The sequence below is a fragment of the Uloborus diversus genome, chromosome 2, assembly GCF_026930045.1.
Source record: "Uloborus diversus isolate 005 chromosome 2, Udiv.v.3.1, whole genome shotgun sequence".
In the NCBI taxonomy this organism is placed as follows: domain Eukaryota; kingdom Metazoa; phylum Arthropoda; class Arachnida; order Araneae; family Uloboridae; genus Uloborus; species Uloborus diversus.
This window is the reverse complement of record NC_072732.1, coordinates 172195753-172211895: the sequence shown is the minus strand read 5'-3', so window position 1 is coordinate 172211895 and position 16143 is coordinate 172195753. Positions and strand designations below refer to the sequence as shown.

The 16143-nt window shown below is 30.9% G+C and overlaps 1 protein-coding gene across 1 annotated transcript in view; it reads right to left on the bottom strand.

Annotated features, from left to right (window-relative positions):
- Positions 1–1693: 1693 nt before the first annotated feature.
- The window catches only part of LOC129217486 (forkhead box protein K2-like), a 34685-nt gene continuing 20235 nt past the window's right edge, over positions 1694–16143 (bottom strand). Inside the window, exons 6-7 of the mRNA XM_054851793.1 lie at positions 12365–12535; positions 1694–6047 (exon numbers count right to left, since the gene is read on the bottom strand). Coding sequence (XP_054707768.1) covers positions 5662–6047; positions 12365–12535 — 557 coding nt within the window. The 3' untranslated portion in view covers positions 1694–5661. The remainder of the gene's footprint in view (positions 6048–12364; positions 12536–16143) is intronic.

Sequence of the window (16143 nt, the reverse complement as noted above, 5' to 3'; positions counted from 1 at the left end):
CAAAGGTGTGTACCCTTTTGAATTTCTGCTACGGAGGGGTGGAGGCATTCTGGTGTCCCAATTTAACATCTCAAAAATCTGGCAAGGCTAAGTAACACAAACTTACGGGGGGGTTTCAAGGAAGAAAGAGGGAGAGAGCGATAGATGTCAATCAACCTCTAAATTGGGCAATAGGCTCAAAAAGGTTGGGAGCCACTTTTATAGATGAAGCAAATAGGGACGAAAGGAAATAAAATAAATATGCAGGTAAGCCAATAATTTGCCTTTTTGATAAGAGAAAACAAGGTCAAAGCTACAAACTTACAATGAAAGAAAAAAAATGAAATTGAGGGGGAGAAAAAACAATACAATATCCCCCTGAAATCATGTAACCATCCAATTGATGAGTGAGATATTACTTGCTGGTTAAACTCATGTAGTCTTTGTGAACCACTGTACATGAAACTCCTTTCAAACCTTCCAATACAATTAAAATCAAGTAATGAATTTCAAGTGAATATCAAAGTGTAACAGTTCATTGAGCATAGAAATAAATTTTATTAAAACTCTAAACACTTAATAAAAACTTAAAACTGGGAACGAATATACTAAACATTCAAACAAATGAACTAAATTATAATAACTTGCCCAAATGAGATTTAAAAAGCCCCAATCAAATACACAAAATACTTTTAAGTGTTGCACACAACAGGTTTTTTGGATGAAACACAGTATTTTAATTTGAAGTACAGAAATTTACATGAACCAATCAAATATATAGATTAATCTTTTAATACACTTTTTAAAACACCTGCATTTGAGTGCACATTCAGAGTTTTCACAATGTTGCGGGCCAATTTTCAAAATAAAACAACTCCAACATAGGGATTTTTTTTTTTTTTTTACAAATCATTTAAATGAAAACTATGATGATTGAAATAAAAAATAAAATTAAGGAGCACAGAAACCACACAAGGTTTACATTGTACATTCTGAACAAAAATGTTGAACTGAAATGAAGAAATACGTAAGTGCTCATGGCTTAAAATTTATGGCAACTAAAGTATCTTAATACACTAGTATTTTATGCAGCCTTGTACAGCATTAATGTGGAAATTACACATTAATGTAATAATTTTTTTTTAATTAAGGTGCAATCGAAAGAGTATCGTAAAACATGTTTTTTGGTGCATAAATTATTTGCTCCCATTAAAAAAAATATAAATTTTCAAAATTTACCGAAATTTTATGAAAGTCTATAAATTTCAAGGAGTTTTGGCGAGAAATGGAAGACATCTTTATGGTTTTTGCAGATGGATGTCCTGCCTCATGCAGACATAAAGTTGCAAAACACAGCCGATTCTTGATGACACGAAGCCTTATAACGGGAAGTTTTCAATTTTGTCCCAAAATAATTTAGTGTTTTCAATACAAAGTTATCTCTGTATCTCGAATGTGCTTCTTTTTAGTCGAATATTTTACGAGAGTTTTGTTTCCATTTTATGCATAAAACGAAGCCAAAATTTAGTTCAAAAGTCCCTCCCCCCTTAACACATTTCTTTACTTATCAGCTTGGGGAGGGGGGGGGGGATAATTCATCTACAATAGTGCTTCTTTATCTATACAGTGCTGCAAGAGTGAGCAGTTGTCGATAGGGCTACTTTTTGGCATGGCTCACAACCTGAAATTTTATTGCTGGCTAATCTTTAAAAGACTTCGAATTTTGGCAAACATTACAAGTAGCTTTTATTTTCAGTTTGCCTCAAATAATCTGCTTTTAGGACAAAAAGATGTTTAAAAGCAATACTAACTGAAATCAGGAGAAGAGATATTGGGTATATGACTTGCAAACTTTATGACGTTTTAAGATGCAATAAAAAAAGTAAGCAATGAAAAATATCTTCCTTTTTTTAAGTATTTTAATAAAATTCTCTGCAAAGGTCTTTTTTTTTTTTTGTAGTGCTAATAATTTTATTTAAACAATAAGTGTATAGCCCCAATCTATTATACACTATTCCTGAAGAAATAAATAAAAACTATTCTTGGGAAAGCTGGGGAAGGAACTTTCGATAACTCGAACTACCGATTACTTGAAGGTTTTAACCGGTCCCATGGATCAAAAGTTGACTGTACCTTCTATTTCTAGCCAAGTCCTCAAATTTGGTAAATTTTCTTAAAATTACAGTAGATTTTTAAAATCTTATATCTTGATAATGGGCAGACAAGGGCAAATAATTTAAGCGTAAAAAAAAAGGTTCACTCTACTCTTTCGATAACTGCCTATTCAATTTTTTTTCTATTATTATACAATTTGTAGTTTCCAAGTAAGAGTAACAAATTAATGGTAAAAGGTGTGTATAAAAATATAATTTCAAACACTTCAGCATGGGTGCAATTACCTCATATTCAAGAATCCCAGGTCTAATCTCTTATTTTCCGATGAAACTATCGTATAAAGAAAATGACTCACAATATTTTCATTTTATTGTTAAAAAATGAAGACGCATGCTATATAATCATCATATTAACTAGACATAATGAAGATGGTTTTTATGAGAAAAGATGGCTAAATAATTGTTATATAACCTGAAGCAGTTATAAAAAAAATAACTTCAAATTCTACCTTTGAAATAGAGGTAATTACTACAACTATTTGTATGCAGGTATATGGGATATGAATAATTATGAAATACCTACAATATTGAAGAACTACTCAAAGATTCAAGTTTATTAAAAGCTTTAAAACTTGAAACTATATTTTCTATTTTCACATCAAACTTCAAAAAGAAATAAAAACTATCGATGACAATTAAGAGAGGTTTCAAATATATTTACTAAGCTTAAGAAAACACTTTGAAAGGCAAAGCAATTGTTTCATCAAATTACTAATGGTTCAAACAATGTCTTAATTACAACAGACATTAATGTCCCCTCCCATACTAACAGAGTTACAAATGAGGAAAAATACCAAGACATACTGAGTACATAATTTGACAAAAGCACCTTGAGATGCTACACAATCAGCAGTTGCAATGATAGGAATTATACAAATAAAGTTAAACTTTTAATGTTATGTATAAACGAAACAAAAAAAAAAAGATTCTGAAATTTATATAAAACTTAGAAACTGTTTTTATTAAAACTTCTACATACAATAATGCATGAATTGATTTCAGTAAAATTTGTGTGAATGGATATTTTAAGGTACTGGTAATGTATTGTATTAATGACAACAATTTATATTTGGTAAAAATCATTTTCATTATGGCAATGTTATAATGCAGGGGCAAAATATGTTCCCAACCTCTGAGGGTACAACGAATCTATTATGCTGACCCATACAGTTGACCCTTGATTTTAAGAACCTCTAATTATGAACTTTTCCATTAGTCACCAAAAATTTTTCATTAAAACAATATAATTTTTAATGCTTTATTAGCTGAAAATAGCAAAAACATTATTTTTATAAGCTCTACATAAGGAATGATGTCACACATTTTTTCATCATAGCGAGCAATAGCATTTGGATTTCATGCCCTAACTTTTGTAATATACAATGTACTACACTCAGTTTATTTTGCTCAAAATCTGAGTTTCCAATATAAATCTAACACGGAAAATTAAATATCATGTTTAACAAGTAGCTGGTTTTCAAGGGTTTTTAGCTTTTATGAAATTTTTCGTGGTCACAAAGGGTGTGTAAAATCTAGCGTACAACAGTATATGCCCCCCCCCCCAATAAAAAAATGGCAACGGTACTTTTGTTTCTTAAATATTCCTCCTTTACCTGTCTCAGGATTTCTTTCTCAATTTTTTTCTATTAAATTTAGTGGAGCATCAAGCTTTCTTGAAACAAGTATTAAAAGACAGTACTACAGATAAGACATTACACAGAAAACATGCATTTTACTGTAGAAGAGATACATAGTGTGTTTACATTCTTGCACTGATCAAGATAATTCATTTAAAAAAACCTATTTCATACTTAAACAGAATTTTGTTTTAAAATTTTTTTTTACATTTCTGTGTGGGTAAACCTTGTATTCTGAGAAAATATAGACAATTTACAACCATGGTAGGTACCAGAGGAGCCAGAATTTACCTTACAAGGAGGAGAATGTTTCTTCATAAAAATCCTTACATGGACATACTCTGACAAGGACTGGCAATGTGTTAAAACCAAGAGTTCTTGGAGGGGTTGACTCTCAAAACCCCCCTTATCACACCCCTGGAGCGAGGTTTTAGCTAGCATATTTGATGCAACCCATTATATTGTATCCGTTACTATTTCCTTTAATGTGTCAATCTTGAGGAAAAGTGTGCAACACTTGTGCATTGACAAACCCCAACAGGTATAAGAATGCACCGAGTATTTTTTACACAGACACCATTTTCAGTGTTTGATGCAAGCTCCTCCTATATTATTTAATGAGATAAGAACCAAAAGGGGGAGGGGGGTTAAAAATAAATTTTCTTTATCAGTACTAGACTTTATAAACATCCTATAGATATTACCTTAATTTTAAAAGCCCTGTGATGTGACTTCCTTTTGCGCTAAGAATTTAAAACTTTTACTACATTTCAAATTTTTATCCAATAGTTATTTATAATCTTTGTTCAGCACTGCAAATACATTAAGCATGCATACAATTTTTTAAAGATAACATATTTCACAAAACATGTAATTAAAACAGAAATAAATTGAAAAAATCTAACAAAATGAATTTTAGAAATTCAAATAAATAACTTTTGCATACTATATAATAATAACAATGTATTATAGCAGCTATAATACATTGTAATTACACTATATTTATTTTATAAGTATTATTTTATAAAGTCAATGAAAAAAAAAACATACCAGTTAAAAAAAGAAGTCTTTGTTAAATGTTTGAATTGCATTCAATACATTTTCATTTATATTGCATTTTAAAGAAACTCACAAACTAAAACTAATGCAATGAGGTGAAACATGAAATAATGAAGCACTACAATTGTGCATGTAGATGATTGAAAACCGACATGAAACTGACACGACATTTTGATGAAATGAATTAATCAATTTTGTACAGAAATGAAGCTAGTTATTTTTGAAGACATTTTACATTATATATTTACATTAATTATTCTTCATTCATATAAATGTTATGCATAAACTGCATAAACAGCAATTCATCTTCACAAACGTAATTCAGAGGTTTTATATTTTATAAAACAAACAATAAGTAAACTATTTATAAAAATGGAAAACATATCACATGAAAAACATAACAATTTTTTCTCCTCGAGTTTAGCAGCTATAATACATTTTATTAAATGCAGATGCAATTACAGAAAATAAACACTCATGCTAGGTATTCATTTACACTATACAATATAAGGAATACATTGACTAATTTATTTTTCAGTATGTGCAACAGAATCAATGTATTGAATTTGCAAGCACTGAACTGAAAATCCTGCTAAAAGCAGCTCTATTTTCAAAGAAACATAAGCTCAGTATTATCCTTTATGTACATCTTTTCACAACAATAAATGAAAATGTTTCAGGTTTTTAAGTGTCTTCATTTTTTTTTTTTTTTTCGAAGAGCACATTCATCTAATAGGTATGACACTCAATTATTTCTAGTCATATAATGTTGGTCTGTTTTTCCACTAAAATTTTTAACTAAATATAAATTTTTAAGAAGTAGACTCAGTTTTTGGCCTTTTTATTTCAATGTTGTTGCTATTTTCTGGAACTGATGAATTACCAAGCTCATTAGTGTCAGAAAATGCTCGTTTAAGTTGTTTAGCAACTCCTTGTGCATTGTCCTCTGCTGATGATGGTGCGATGAAGGTGGCATTACTGAATACATTTGCTGGCTTATCTGTAGAGACTACTGGAGGTGAGGGAGTGACCACTGTTAATACACTAGAAGAAAAACCAGGTACAGTAGATGGTGGTGCTTGAACAATTACTGTTGCTTGTGATGCTGATTGTGAATCAGAACTTTGATGAATCTTCTGACCACAGAGCAAAATGCGAGGCTTCACACTGGCTAATAAACTTTGACTTGGAGCTTTTTCTAGAAGCAGAAAAAATATAAAAAAATTAATAATTTGGAAGTGATTCAATGAGTTTTTTTTTTTTTTTTTTTTCAGAATATTCCTTAAACAATTTTACCAGGTCAAGTTCGCCAATATAGATACATTGCTAGAATGATTATCTTTTTCAAAGAATTCAATTTCATAGCGCAACTTATATCATTATGAAGATATATATATTTTAATGTTTCTCCTATTGACAAATTATTGTTACAACTTTGTATTTTGAAAACGAAAATTATTTTCATTTTCTAACCCAATAACACAAACAGTAAATGCTGCAGTTACAGGAATGAAATTATTTCATTGAATGATCTATATTACAATTAGTGTTTTGCAGTGTAATTTGAGAAGTGTGCAGAAGTTGCTATTACATCTCTAGATTACATAATCCAACATATTACAATATATCTCCTCCCTCCCCATATATATATATATATATATATATATATATATATATATATATATATATATATATAAGGAGGGTGGGCCACAATGAGACAAAAAAACATTTTTCTTTTTTCGTATATTGGTAAGTTCTAAAGCACAGAAACATATTTGATTATGTTAAAGGTATCAAATTATAGTATATTGCACCAAATTTAGCCCACTTAATGTTAGGAAAAAAAGTTATGAGGCTTTATAAATTCGATGAAAAGTGTCTCATTGTAGCCCAGTTATGGACTACTACGAGACATTAAGTAGGGCCACAATGGAAAAGCTGAATAATCACTGTATTTTTACCTACAGTTATCAAATTAAATAAGTATCTTAAGCTAGTTTATTTTAAAAACTTAATTCGGTACAGAGTTATTAAGAATCCTTTTGCAAAAGCATTTCAACATTTCAGTACAGCATTTAAACAATTCAGTAATGTATTTAAACAAAAATAAGCAAAGAGGTTAAATTTTAGTGCTTTTCAACAGCATTAATGCATCCTGGAAGTTGCGTTATAAGCAATGGAAAAAAAAAAAAAAAAAAAAAACAGGAAAAGAATAAAATAATAAATGCCAAATATTAATTGATGATTAACTTATATAATTATTTTATACAAATATTAATTATAATTATAAAGTGCTTTGAAATAAGTACCATGTTTGGCAACCTTATCAACATCTAACCGGATTCTAGTTTTGTTTTGTACAAAGCTGTGCAGTAAAATAACAAGTTCATTTGCAATAATTAGTTAAAATATAAATATTTTTTATCCAAGCCTATTTTTTATTCTGAAATTTCTTTTTTGTAAACTAAAATAAGAAGTAGATAAGTATTTTACACTTGCTTATGGTTGCTTGGGCCATAATGAGACGTCTAATTGTGGCCCAAACAACATAAAGATTTTTACTTCATATCATTAAAATAAACCATGAGTTAAAAATAATATAGTTGAATAATAGAAGATTAAAGGATCAGTAACAACATACACTACAACACTTGGCTTAATTGTTGAAGTTTTCCAAGCTTATGATAGATGCAAGAAATTATCCAAATAACGCTCAGTGTCCAAACAGTAACTATTTTGTTTCTACAAAACAAAAGCATAGAATAGCATGGCACTAGGAATTCTGGGAAGGATTTTGGTTAGATTTACTCCTCCTAGGTAGTAGTAGCTGTCAGAATTGTATTTATTTTTGAATTTACAATGTCTCATTGTGGCCCACCCTCCCTAATAAATAAATAAATAAATAAATAAATAAATAAATAAATAAATAAATAAATATATATATATATATATATATATATATATATATATATATATATATGTGTGTGTGTGTGTGTTTGTTTCTGTGTGTGTGATTACAATCATTGAGTAAGTTTTAAATGATTATAAGTTACGATGCTTAAAACTTAAATTATGCTTAAATTACTTTTGCTTCATCCCTGAGTTGGGCACGGTCAACTCAGTCTTTCAGCCCTTCAATGGGTTGATAAAATGAGTATAGTCCAACCGTGAACAAATGACCCTTGTCAATCCATTGAGAAAATGGGTCCATTTATTAAAATAGGTAGCGAAGGAAAAAAGGAGGCACGCCTATTTTGGGGTTTAGTAAAATTTTGGCAATATGGGAAAAAATTTACTTATAATATATTTTCTTTATATTATTATTTAGACCTGAAAGATTTAAGCTACAGCAATAACTGCTTTGTGTTGGCAAAAAAGTAAAAATGACAAGCCTTACATTCTTTATTGCAACCCTACTAGAGCCACAGGGATCATACTCAATTTGGATAAAAAAAATTCCAAGACTTTTTCATGACTTCATAAAATTTTTCATGACCTTGTTATATGAAGAGAATAATACTATTTCATGTCAAACTTGCCAATTTTTGGAAATGGGCATTAGAAAAACTTTCACAAGGGTGCCATAACCTCATTGGAGCACTTGCTTGTGACTGAAAAAATATCAGTGCATGCACTGCAGAAACTGATAAATTCTTCTTATTTGTCTTTATGATATAAATTCAAGTAAATATATAGTGAATGCTGTTTCACTATATGCTGTAAAAATAAAGTGACTGATACCTAAAGTGTCTAATAAATGTTTAATAAATAGGGCAGAATAGTAAAGAACGGGACAAAAATTAAATGAGTCATTATTACGTTTCCAATAATAGATTTACTTCATAAAAACATTGCCCTTTGGTCTCAATAGTGCATCTAATCACCCATGTAACTTGACAGTATATTCGTTATTAAAGTAAAGCCATGTTTTTCAGTAAATTCATTTCTCTTCTAAGTTTCATTTTACTAAACTAAATATTTTAGCTGGCCACAAGGATCAGTTTTGCGAGCTCTATGTTGGGCACCACTTGTAGGAATTCCCCTATTTCTATGTTCTATTGCCTGACTAAAGTTTTCATTTTCTAAAGCATTTAACACATTAAGATAAACTGATGATAAATTTCATAATGAATTTTTTACAAATGATAGAGACAAACTCGGGTGCATTTGAATTGAGGGGACGTGGCAAAAATCAAGAACATGCAACTCCACTACTACAGAATATAAAATATAAGAAGTGTCACAAATAATGGTGAATTCAAAATTAGTGATGCCCCGGTAGAAAAATCATACTGCAAAAAAAGGCGAGCGGATGCTACAGAAGCAGATGAAATTGGATTTCATAACTCGGATTTGTTTTTGGGATTGTTCAATTTATATGCAATATTACTAAACCACTCAACATTTCTAGCACTTCTTTAGCTATTGTTACTTTCTTACTTGCCAAGACATATTTCCATCACTTTAAATAAATTTCCATGACATTTAATGAAAATATTAATTTTCTGTGACTTTTCCAGGTCTGAAATTTATTTATTTTCTCACTACTTTCCATGATTTTCATGACCCGTACAAACCTTGGAGCCAATTTTCAATTAAAAGTCGGGGGCGTTATTATCTCTGACCAATGGCTGCTGAAAGAAGTAAAACCAAGACTCACCCACTTAGGTAGGATGTGACCTGTCCAATGAGACAACTGCCTTGACCGCACAAAATTAAAAAGTTTTACCTCTTTGGCTATTTTCTTAAATTCCAAGGTGACATATTCAATCTATAGAACCAATGATGCACTCGCGAATTCCGTTCCAACTTTTCTCTCCATTATCGGCCCTTCACAAAAAGGGAAAATTCTGAAACTAGGCAGAGCAAAGGCTCAACTTCTCGCGGGCAGACTATACCAAGCATGCTTGGGTACTAAACCCTTAGCAGTTCTGCATTCCGCTGATCACCAAACCGGAACACCTGCCTTGCACTTCAGAGCAATCGGTCGGGAAAACTGAGATTGGCACAGTAGGCCTTGGCCCCTATTGGCTGTTGCACCACTGGCTTTTGTTTTGTTTTTACTTCTGAAAGCCCAAATTTAACCCTAGGTTAAGTGTTCCGGAGAAACTTTACTTTAACGTCAGTTGGATGCATTTTTTTTTATATTGCACAGAAACAAGTAACTTTGTACATGAACTGTTAATTCATTTTGTTAAACAAGATTCTATTTGATTCAAAATTTCTTCCTCCACATAGTTTCATATTTCTGTCTTTTTCCTTTGTAGTGCATTGCATACTAAAACTTTTCACATTCTTTATTGATCAAGAACTAACTTCAGTCTTTAATAAACATGGTTTATTAATAAGTGTTTTACAAATCAAGTGAGGAGTTTTTGCTTAGCAATTTCCAAAGCAACTTCATATGATGACGGCTTTATAACCAAAATCTGTTTAAGATATATATCCGTTGGTTCAGTCTCTCATGCACAAGTCTGTCATGACGTTGAAAGAATTCCAAGTTTTTCCCGACTATTGCAAGCGATTTGCCTCTTTAAGTACCATATAAATTTTAAATGCTTTTGTGATTCTAAACGGAGAACTAAGTTACATGACATATTTATGGGCTTTCTGTGCCATTGTTGGTCATGCGTGAGAATTCAAACCTCTATCATTTTTTTCCAATCATTTTTTCTCCCCATCGACATAAATTTCTAAATGTGTTCATGAAGTTTCACTTAAAATTCTTTAAATGATCTGTTTTTTTATATTCTTGTATAATTACTATGCCAACAATATTTTTTAAAATATTTCTATCACTTTATGCATTTTTTAAAAATATAAAATTCAAAGATGCAACATTTTGTGTTGGATATGTTGCAACTTATCCCATAGAGAAAGATATAGTACACTTACGTAAACCAGAAGGGTATAACAAGGGACCTTTGAGTAAACATTCTACAGGTCTAGTTAATCCTAAAATGAGGGAACATTATGAAAATTCGAAACTAAAATTGTTTAAAAATCAAATGAGAGAAAGTGTTTACCAATCAATCCAAACATAACTGTCCTAAAATGACAAAATAATAAACAAGATCTTTACCAAATATTTTGATAGTTCAGTCAGCTGAATGTGACTTACTATGAACTTAGTAAATATCTATATAATATATAACAGTTCTAGAACACCAAAATCAAAAATTTGAACTAACACCTTGTTTTCTAAAGAAAATTAGACTTACTGCCCATCTCAGGTGCTACCAAAAATAATAATAATAAAATAATAAGCAATTCTGCTGTAAGAGTGTCCAGTTGAGCTTCGTAAAAGCATAACAACTATTGCATTGTTTTTATCACTGTAGAAATAAAATTTTATGTTTCAAGGGAAGCTTTAAGTCAGCCGCAAATAATATCACTACATAGGAAAATAAAAATACTATATTTTTCTCTTATATAATAGTATTAAAACACTGTAATATTACAGTAAACTCCCAATTATCGGCGGTCGGATTATCCGCGGGTCGTTTCCTTTTTTACTTCCTTTTCCTAAAAAGGAAGTATTGTATTCGCAAAAAATTTTTCACTTAAAATTTGGCCTTAATTTCCATTTTGCTCATCCCCGAGTTAATGTCGAGTTTTTTTCAACCCGACCACACGCGGATAAGTGCCTAAGAACATATAAACACCCGAAATATCCATTTTGCCATTCCCCAAATTAATTACGACGACTTTTCTCGTGACGTCCATATGTACGTATGTATGTCGCATAACTCAAGAACGAGATGTCCTAGAAAGTTGAAATTTGGTACGTAAACTCCTAGTGGGGTCTAGTTGGGCACTTCCCCTTTTGGTTGCATTTGGGTGTTTCTAAAGGGGTCTTTTGCCTCTTTTTGGGGGGGGATCATTGTTAATTTCGATGTAAACTCAAGTGGTGTTATAATTTGGCGGACACTTTTGGTCGCCAATTTTTTCACCAACTTGGCGACAAATTTGACGATTTTTTTTTAAATCTGGTCTCAGTTTGGCCGCTGTTGATGATATTTAGAGAGTAAACTATTGAATCACATTGAAATTGCCATTAAAGATGAAATGACATTAAATTGGAGTAAAAGGGAGTCATGTGATGCACACATCAGCTCGTTTAAACTTATGATTGTGTTATTATTAGCTTTTAGATTTTACATATTTTTTCATATTCACTATTAGTAGATGCAATGTAACAATGTTTTTAGTTATAATTTAAATGTATGTATGAGTGCTATTAATATTTTTTAGGTATTTTATACACTAAGAATAGTTTTTGCCTACTACTTTGATTATCCACGGTTTTTGCTTACCCTCCTGCTTCCGTGCCACCCTATTCCGCGGATCATCGGAGTTTACTGTGTATATTTTATTTAGTAGGAATATTGTTACGGCCCTATATGAAATGCTTCACGAACCCATTTAGGGCCAAGACTCACAGGTTTTAAAACCCTAACCTAAAACATTAAGACACTGAATTAAAAAAAAAGCAACAAAAGACAAATATCTTACCACCATTCTCTGTTTTAATGCCATTTGTATGCGAACCATTGATCAAAATGCCATTTGTGATAATTGTTTGATTTGTTGGTTGACTTGTGATAATAGTTTGCTCTTGCACGGATTGAGGACAAGCTATAGTAGCAGGTGTAGTGCTTACAACCTCAACAGTGTGAATGTTTCCTGCAACACAAAGGTAAACTTACTTAATATAGTGGATTGTGGTGGCAGTGGTAGAGGAAATATAACTTTTGTATCACAACTCTGAACACACATGGAAGTTAGGTTAAATTGTGGGTACACAATACACATTTTAGTTGAAGGAAATGATTTTTTTTACATGGGGCAGGGGGGAGGGGAGGATTTAGGCACCTCCTTTAAATTTTTGGCATGCATTGCCCTATGGATACAGTGAGAGTATAATATAAATAAGACACATTAAAACTTAGATTTAAGGTAGTGAGTTAAATAATTTCGAATCTTCAAAATAATCATAATTACAGTTTGCAAAAAAAACTGAAATTTCCCATATGGTCCATAATTTTTTGTGATGTCAAGAGAATGTTGGCATATTTCATGAGTAAGAATCACCACAATATGGAACCGTTTATCTGGAATCCAGCTGCTGTATTATGAACTATTCTGCTGTGGGCAGTTAAATGGCAGAAATGAGTTTTGGAGGTATTTGAAGAAATGTGTGTTGGATTCAACACTAACAATAGGGGTATGTTGGAATTACACGTTTTTTATGCGTCTTTTTTTCAGCCGAAATCAAAAAAGCAAGCTTGTACAATTAAGCTAACGTGCAATAAATGACATAAATGCACAAAAAATTAAAATTAAAAATTTGCAGTTACTGCCCTTTACCTGCCCATGGTAGTATTGTAACTGATTATACGAGCTTTGCATTTTAAATACATTTAAGTTTACTTTAAAGCTTTTTTTTTAGTTTAAAATGCAATTTTTACAACATAACAGAACTTTTACCACATGAAAAATTTCTTTACTTATATATAAGCTATAGCTTGACAACATTATTTCTTTCTAAAAACTCTTGATTTAAACATAGCATTAACTCTTCAATGTCTTTAGACAAAATTAAAATATGATCATTATCTGGAAAAAATTGAATTTTCTAAAAAAAAATTTTATGAATTCTAAAAAAATTCTAACAAAAATTGCAAAAATTCCAACATGGCAGTTTTTGCTAAAAAATACTAAGATGGAGAAGAGTTAGAACATTTTAAACCACTGCTGGCAAGTAAAAAGAGTGCTTTGCAATGAATTTAAAAAATGACTCAGCAATGATGAGATTCATGAAATATGAACTATACCACCAGCTCACTCATTCCAGCTGAGGAGTGCAGTTTCGTTCTTAAGGGCCATTCATTAATTATGTAAGGATGATTTTGGTAATTTTTGACCCACCTCCTCCCCCCACGTAAGCGTATGTAAGAATCGCCCTTCCCCCCCAGACCTATTCTTACGTAAGATTCCATTTCAATTTTCAAAAATAACGAATCCCACCTCACTGGAATCGTTGTTCAATTCACTAATTAAATTTTTTGTGTACAGAAACATTTCCTAGAATCTAGACTGAATGTTTTTTCGACATTTCTTTGTATATGATGCGATACTAAATAAAAATAAAACATGCCATACATAGTGCGATTCTTTTATTACATTTCACACTAATTCATTCTTTGTAAAACAAATAAAAACAGCTCATCTGAATATGTTTTTTACCTTCCAGACGCAAATGAAATATGATCCCTGCCAAACCACTTGACCGCGCGAGATTTCTAATATAAAATATCTACTTGGAAAATATTATGTAAGAATGGGTTTGAACCCTCCCCCCAAGTAAGAGTATATAGAGATTCCCCCCCCCCCCCCCGGATCCTTACGTAATTAATGAATGGCCCCTTATTAGCACTCAGAAGTACTAATTGAAAAACAAACTGATGAGATTGATCAAATTAATTTTTTAAATCATATATAAATTTAAAACATTAAAGAGCTAGATTTCTGAAAGTTTCATGAGAATCTGAGATGGTATAGTTGAGAAAAAAAATATTTGACTGATTTGACACATTGAATGATGATCCAAATATCACCTATGAAATGGAGGGTGATATTTTTCCTAAAACTTTGCACACATCACATACCCACCAGTAAGGTCAGGTGGGGTAAAATGGGTATAAAATAGCCTACTTTTGGATTTTAACTTAAATATTTTTGTCAAAATATTGTTTCTATTTTTTTTTTTTTTTTTTTTTTTTTTTTTGAATGATTTTCACACATAATTTGAAACAAATTTATTTTTGAGAGGAGTGTTTATGACCATGTTTTCTATACCCATTTTACCCCACGCAGTTGAAAATGGGTAGCCTGTGGGGTAAAATGGGGATTGAAGTCCAAGAAGTGATAAAAAAAGCATACTATTTGTTCAATGCAGTGTGATAATATAGACTTAAGAGTCAGTTAACAAAATTTTACAATTTAACTAAAAAAATAGTGCAAACAGTAAATTTGACAAAATATTAATGAGGTTTCTTTCAATGCCTGATATCCATACTTGTCATTCTTTAAGAAAAGTAATGGCCTCTACTGTTAAATTGTGGCTCATTAATTATTTTTATTTTTTGATGTTTTTCAATGAAATCCATGTCGTCTATATCAGGAAAAATAAAAAAAAAAAAAACCATCTCGGATTTTTAAAAAATATTTCATCTCACAATATTTCCCTCAACAGCCATATATTTACCAATAAATTCTTTCTTGTTTGTTTCCTCTAAGTATAATATTTATACCCAGGCACCTGTGGTTAAACTTTGCTTCATAAGCATATTTTTAACAGTTTCTATTCCAGATACTTCCTCTGAATGGAAACTTTTTTTTCCACTATTTTTTATTTTCTTGTTTTTTAATTCATTATTTTTTTCACTTTTAACTCTTAGCCTTTCTGAAATATCTTTGTCAATACTTCCTGTATTTGCCAGCATACATTTAAGTTGTTTTAAATAACTCATGCAGGTAGTTCTCAAATCTGAAGCTCTTATTGAAATTACAGACAATATTGCACTTTTCAAATCTTTATAAGGTGACGAAATCGTGCTTTGTGACGTATATTTTTCGGATTGAAAAGAGGATGTTTCTGAGAATTTAAAGGTACATTAGAAAAATTGGTTGCATCTGATTGCAATCAAATACAAATGTGACGATCAGCAACGGGCTAGGCCCAGCATATTCTGAGGAAATGGTTATTTTGTGCGCAAGTGCACACAAACTCTAGAATAAGCATACCGCTGGGTTCTTATTATTTGTTACGATGGAGTGAAGTTTATTTTATAAAGTCATGGCATTGCATACTTTTATGTTTAAATCATTTTAAATTAACCACAAATGAATTAATATTCATTGAAAGGAAAATATGCTGAGTCTTTTAAAACAACTTGCTGGAATGATAAGCCTAACCATATATCCATTTTACCTCATTTTCAAAATATGAGATTAAAAATAGAATTTTTTTTTTTTCTTCTTCCCTGTAAGTTGAAGCAGCAACAAAAATGTCCAACTAAAGATATTATGACACAGTAATAAAAATTTCTAAAAAATCAGGAGCTGGAGAAAGAAGTTTAAGTATAAAACAGGCCGCTTGAATTTATCTACTTCAATTTAAACTGTTACCTCTCACTAAAAAATAATCTATTGATAAAATATATTTTGTGAAATAGAATTCAGAACAGCCAAGTATAATGTCCCACTCAAAAAAAGCCAAATTTTATTCA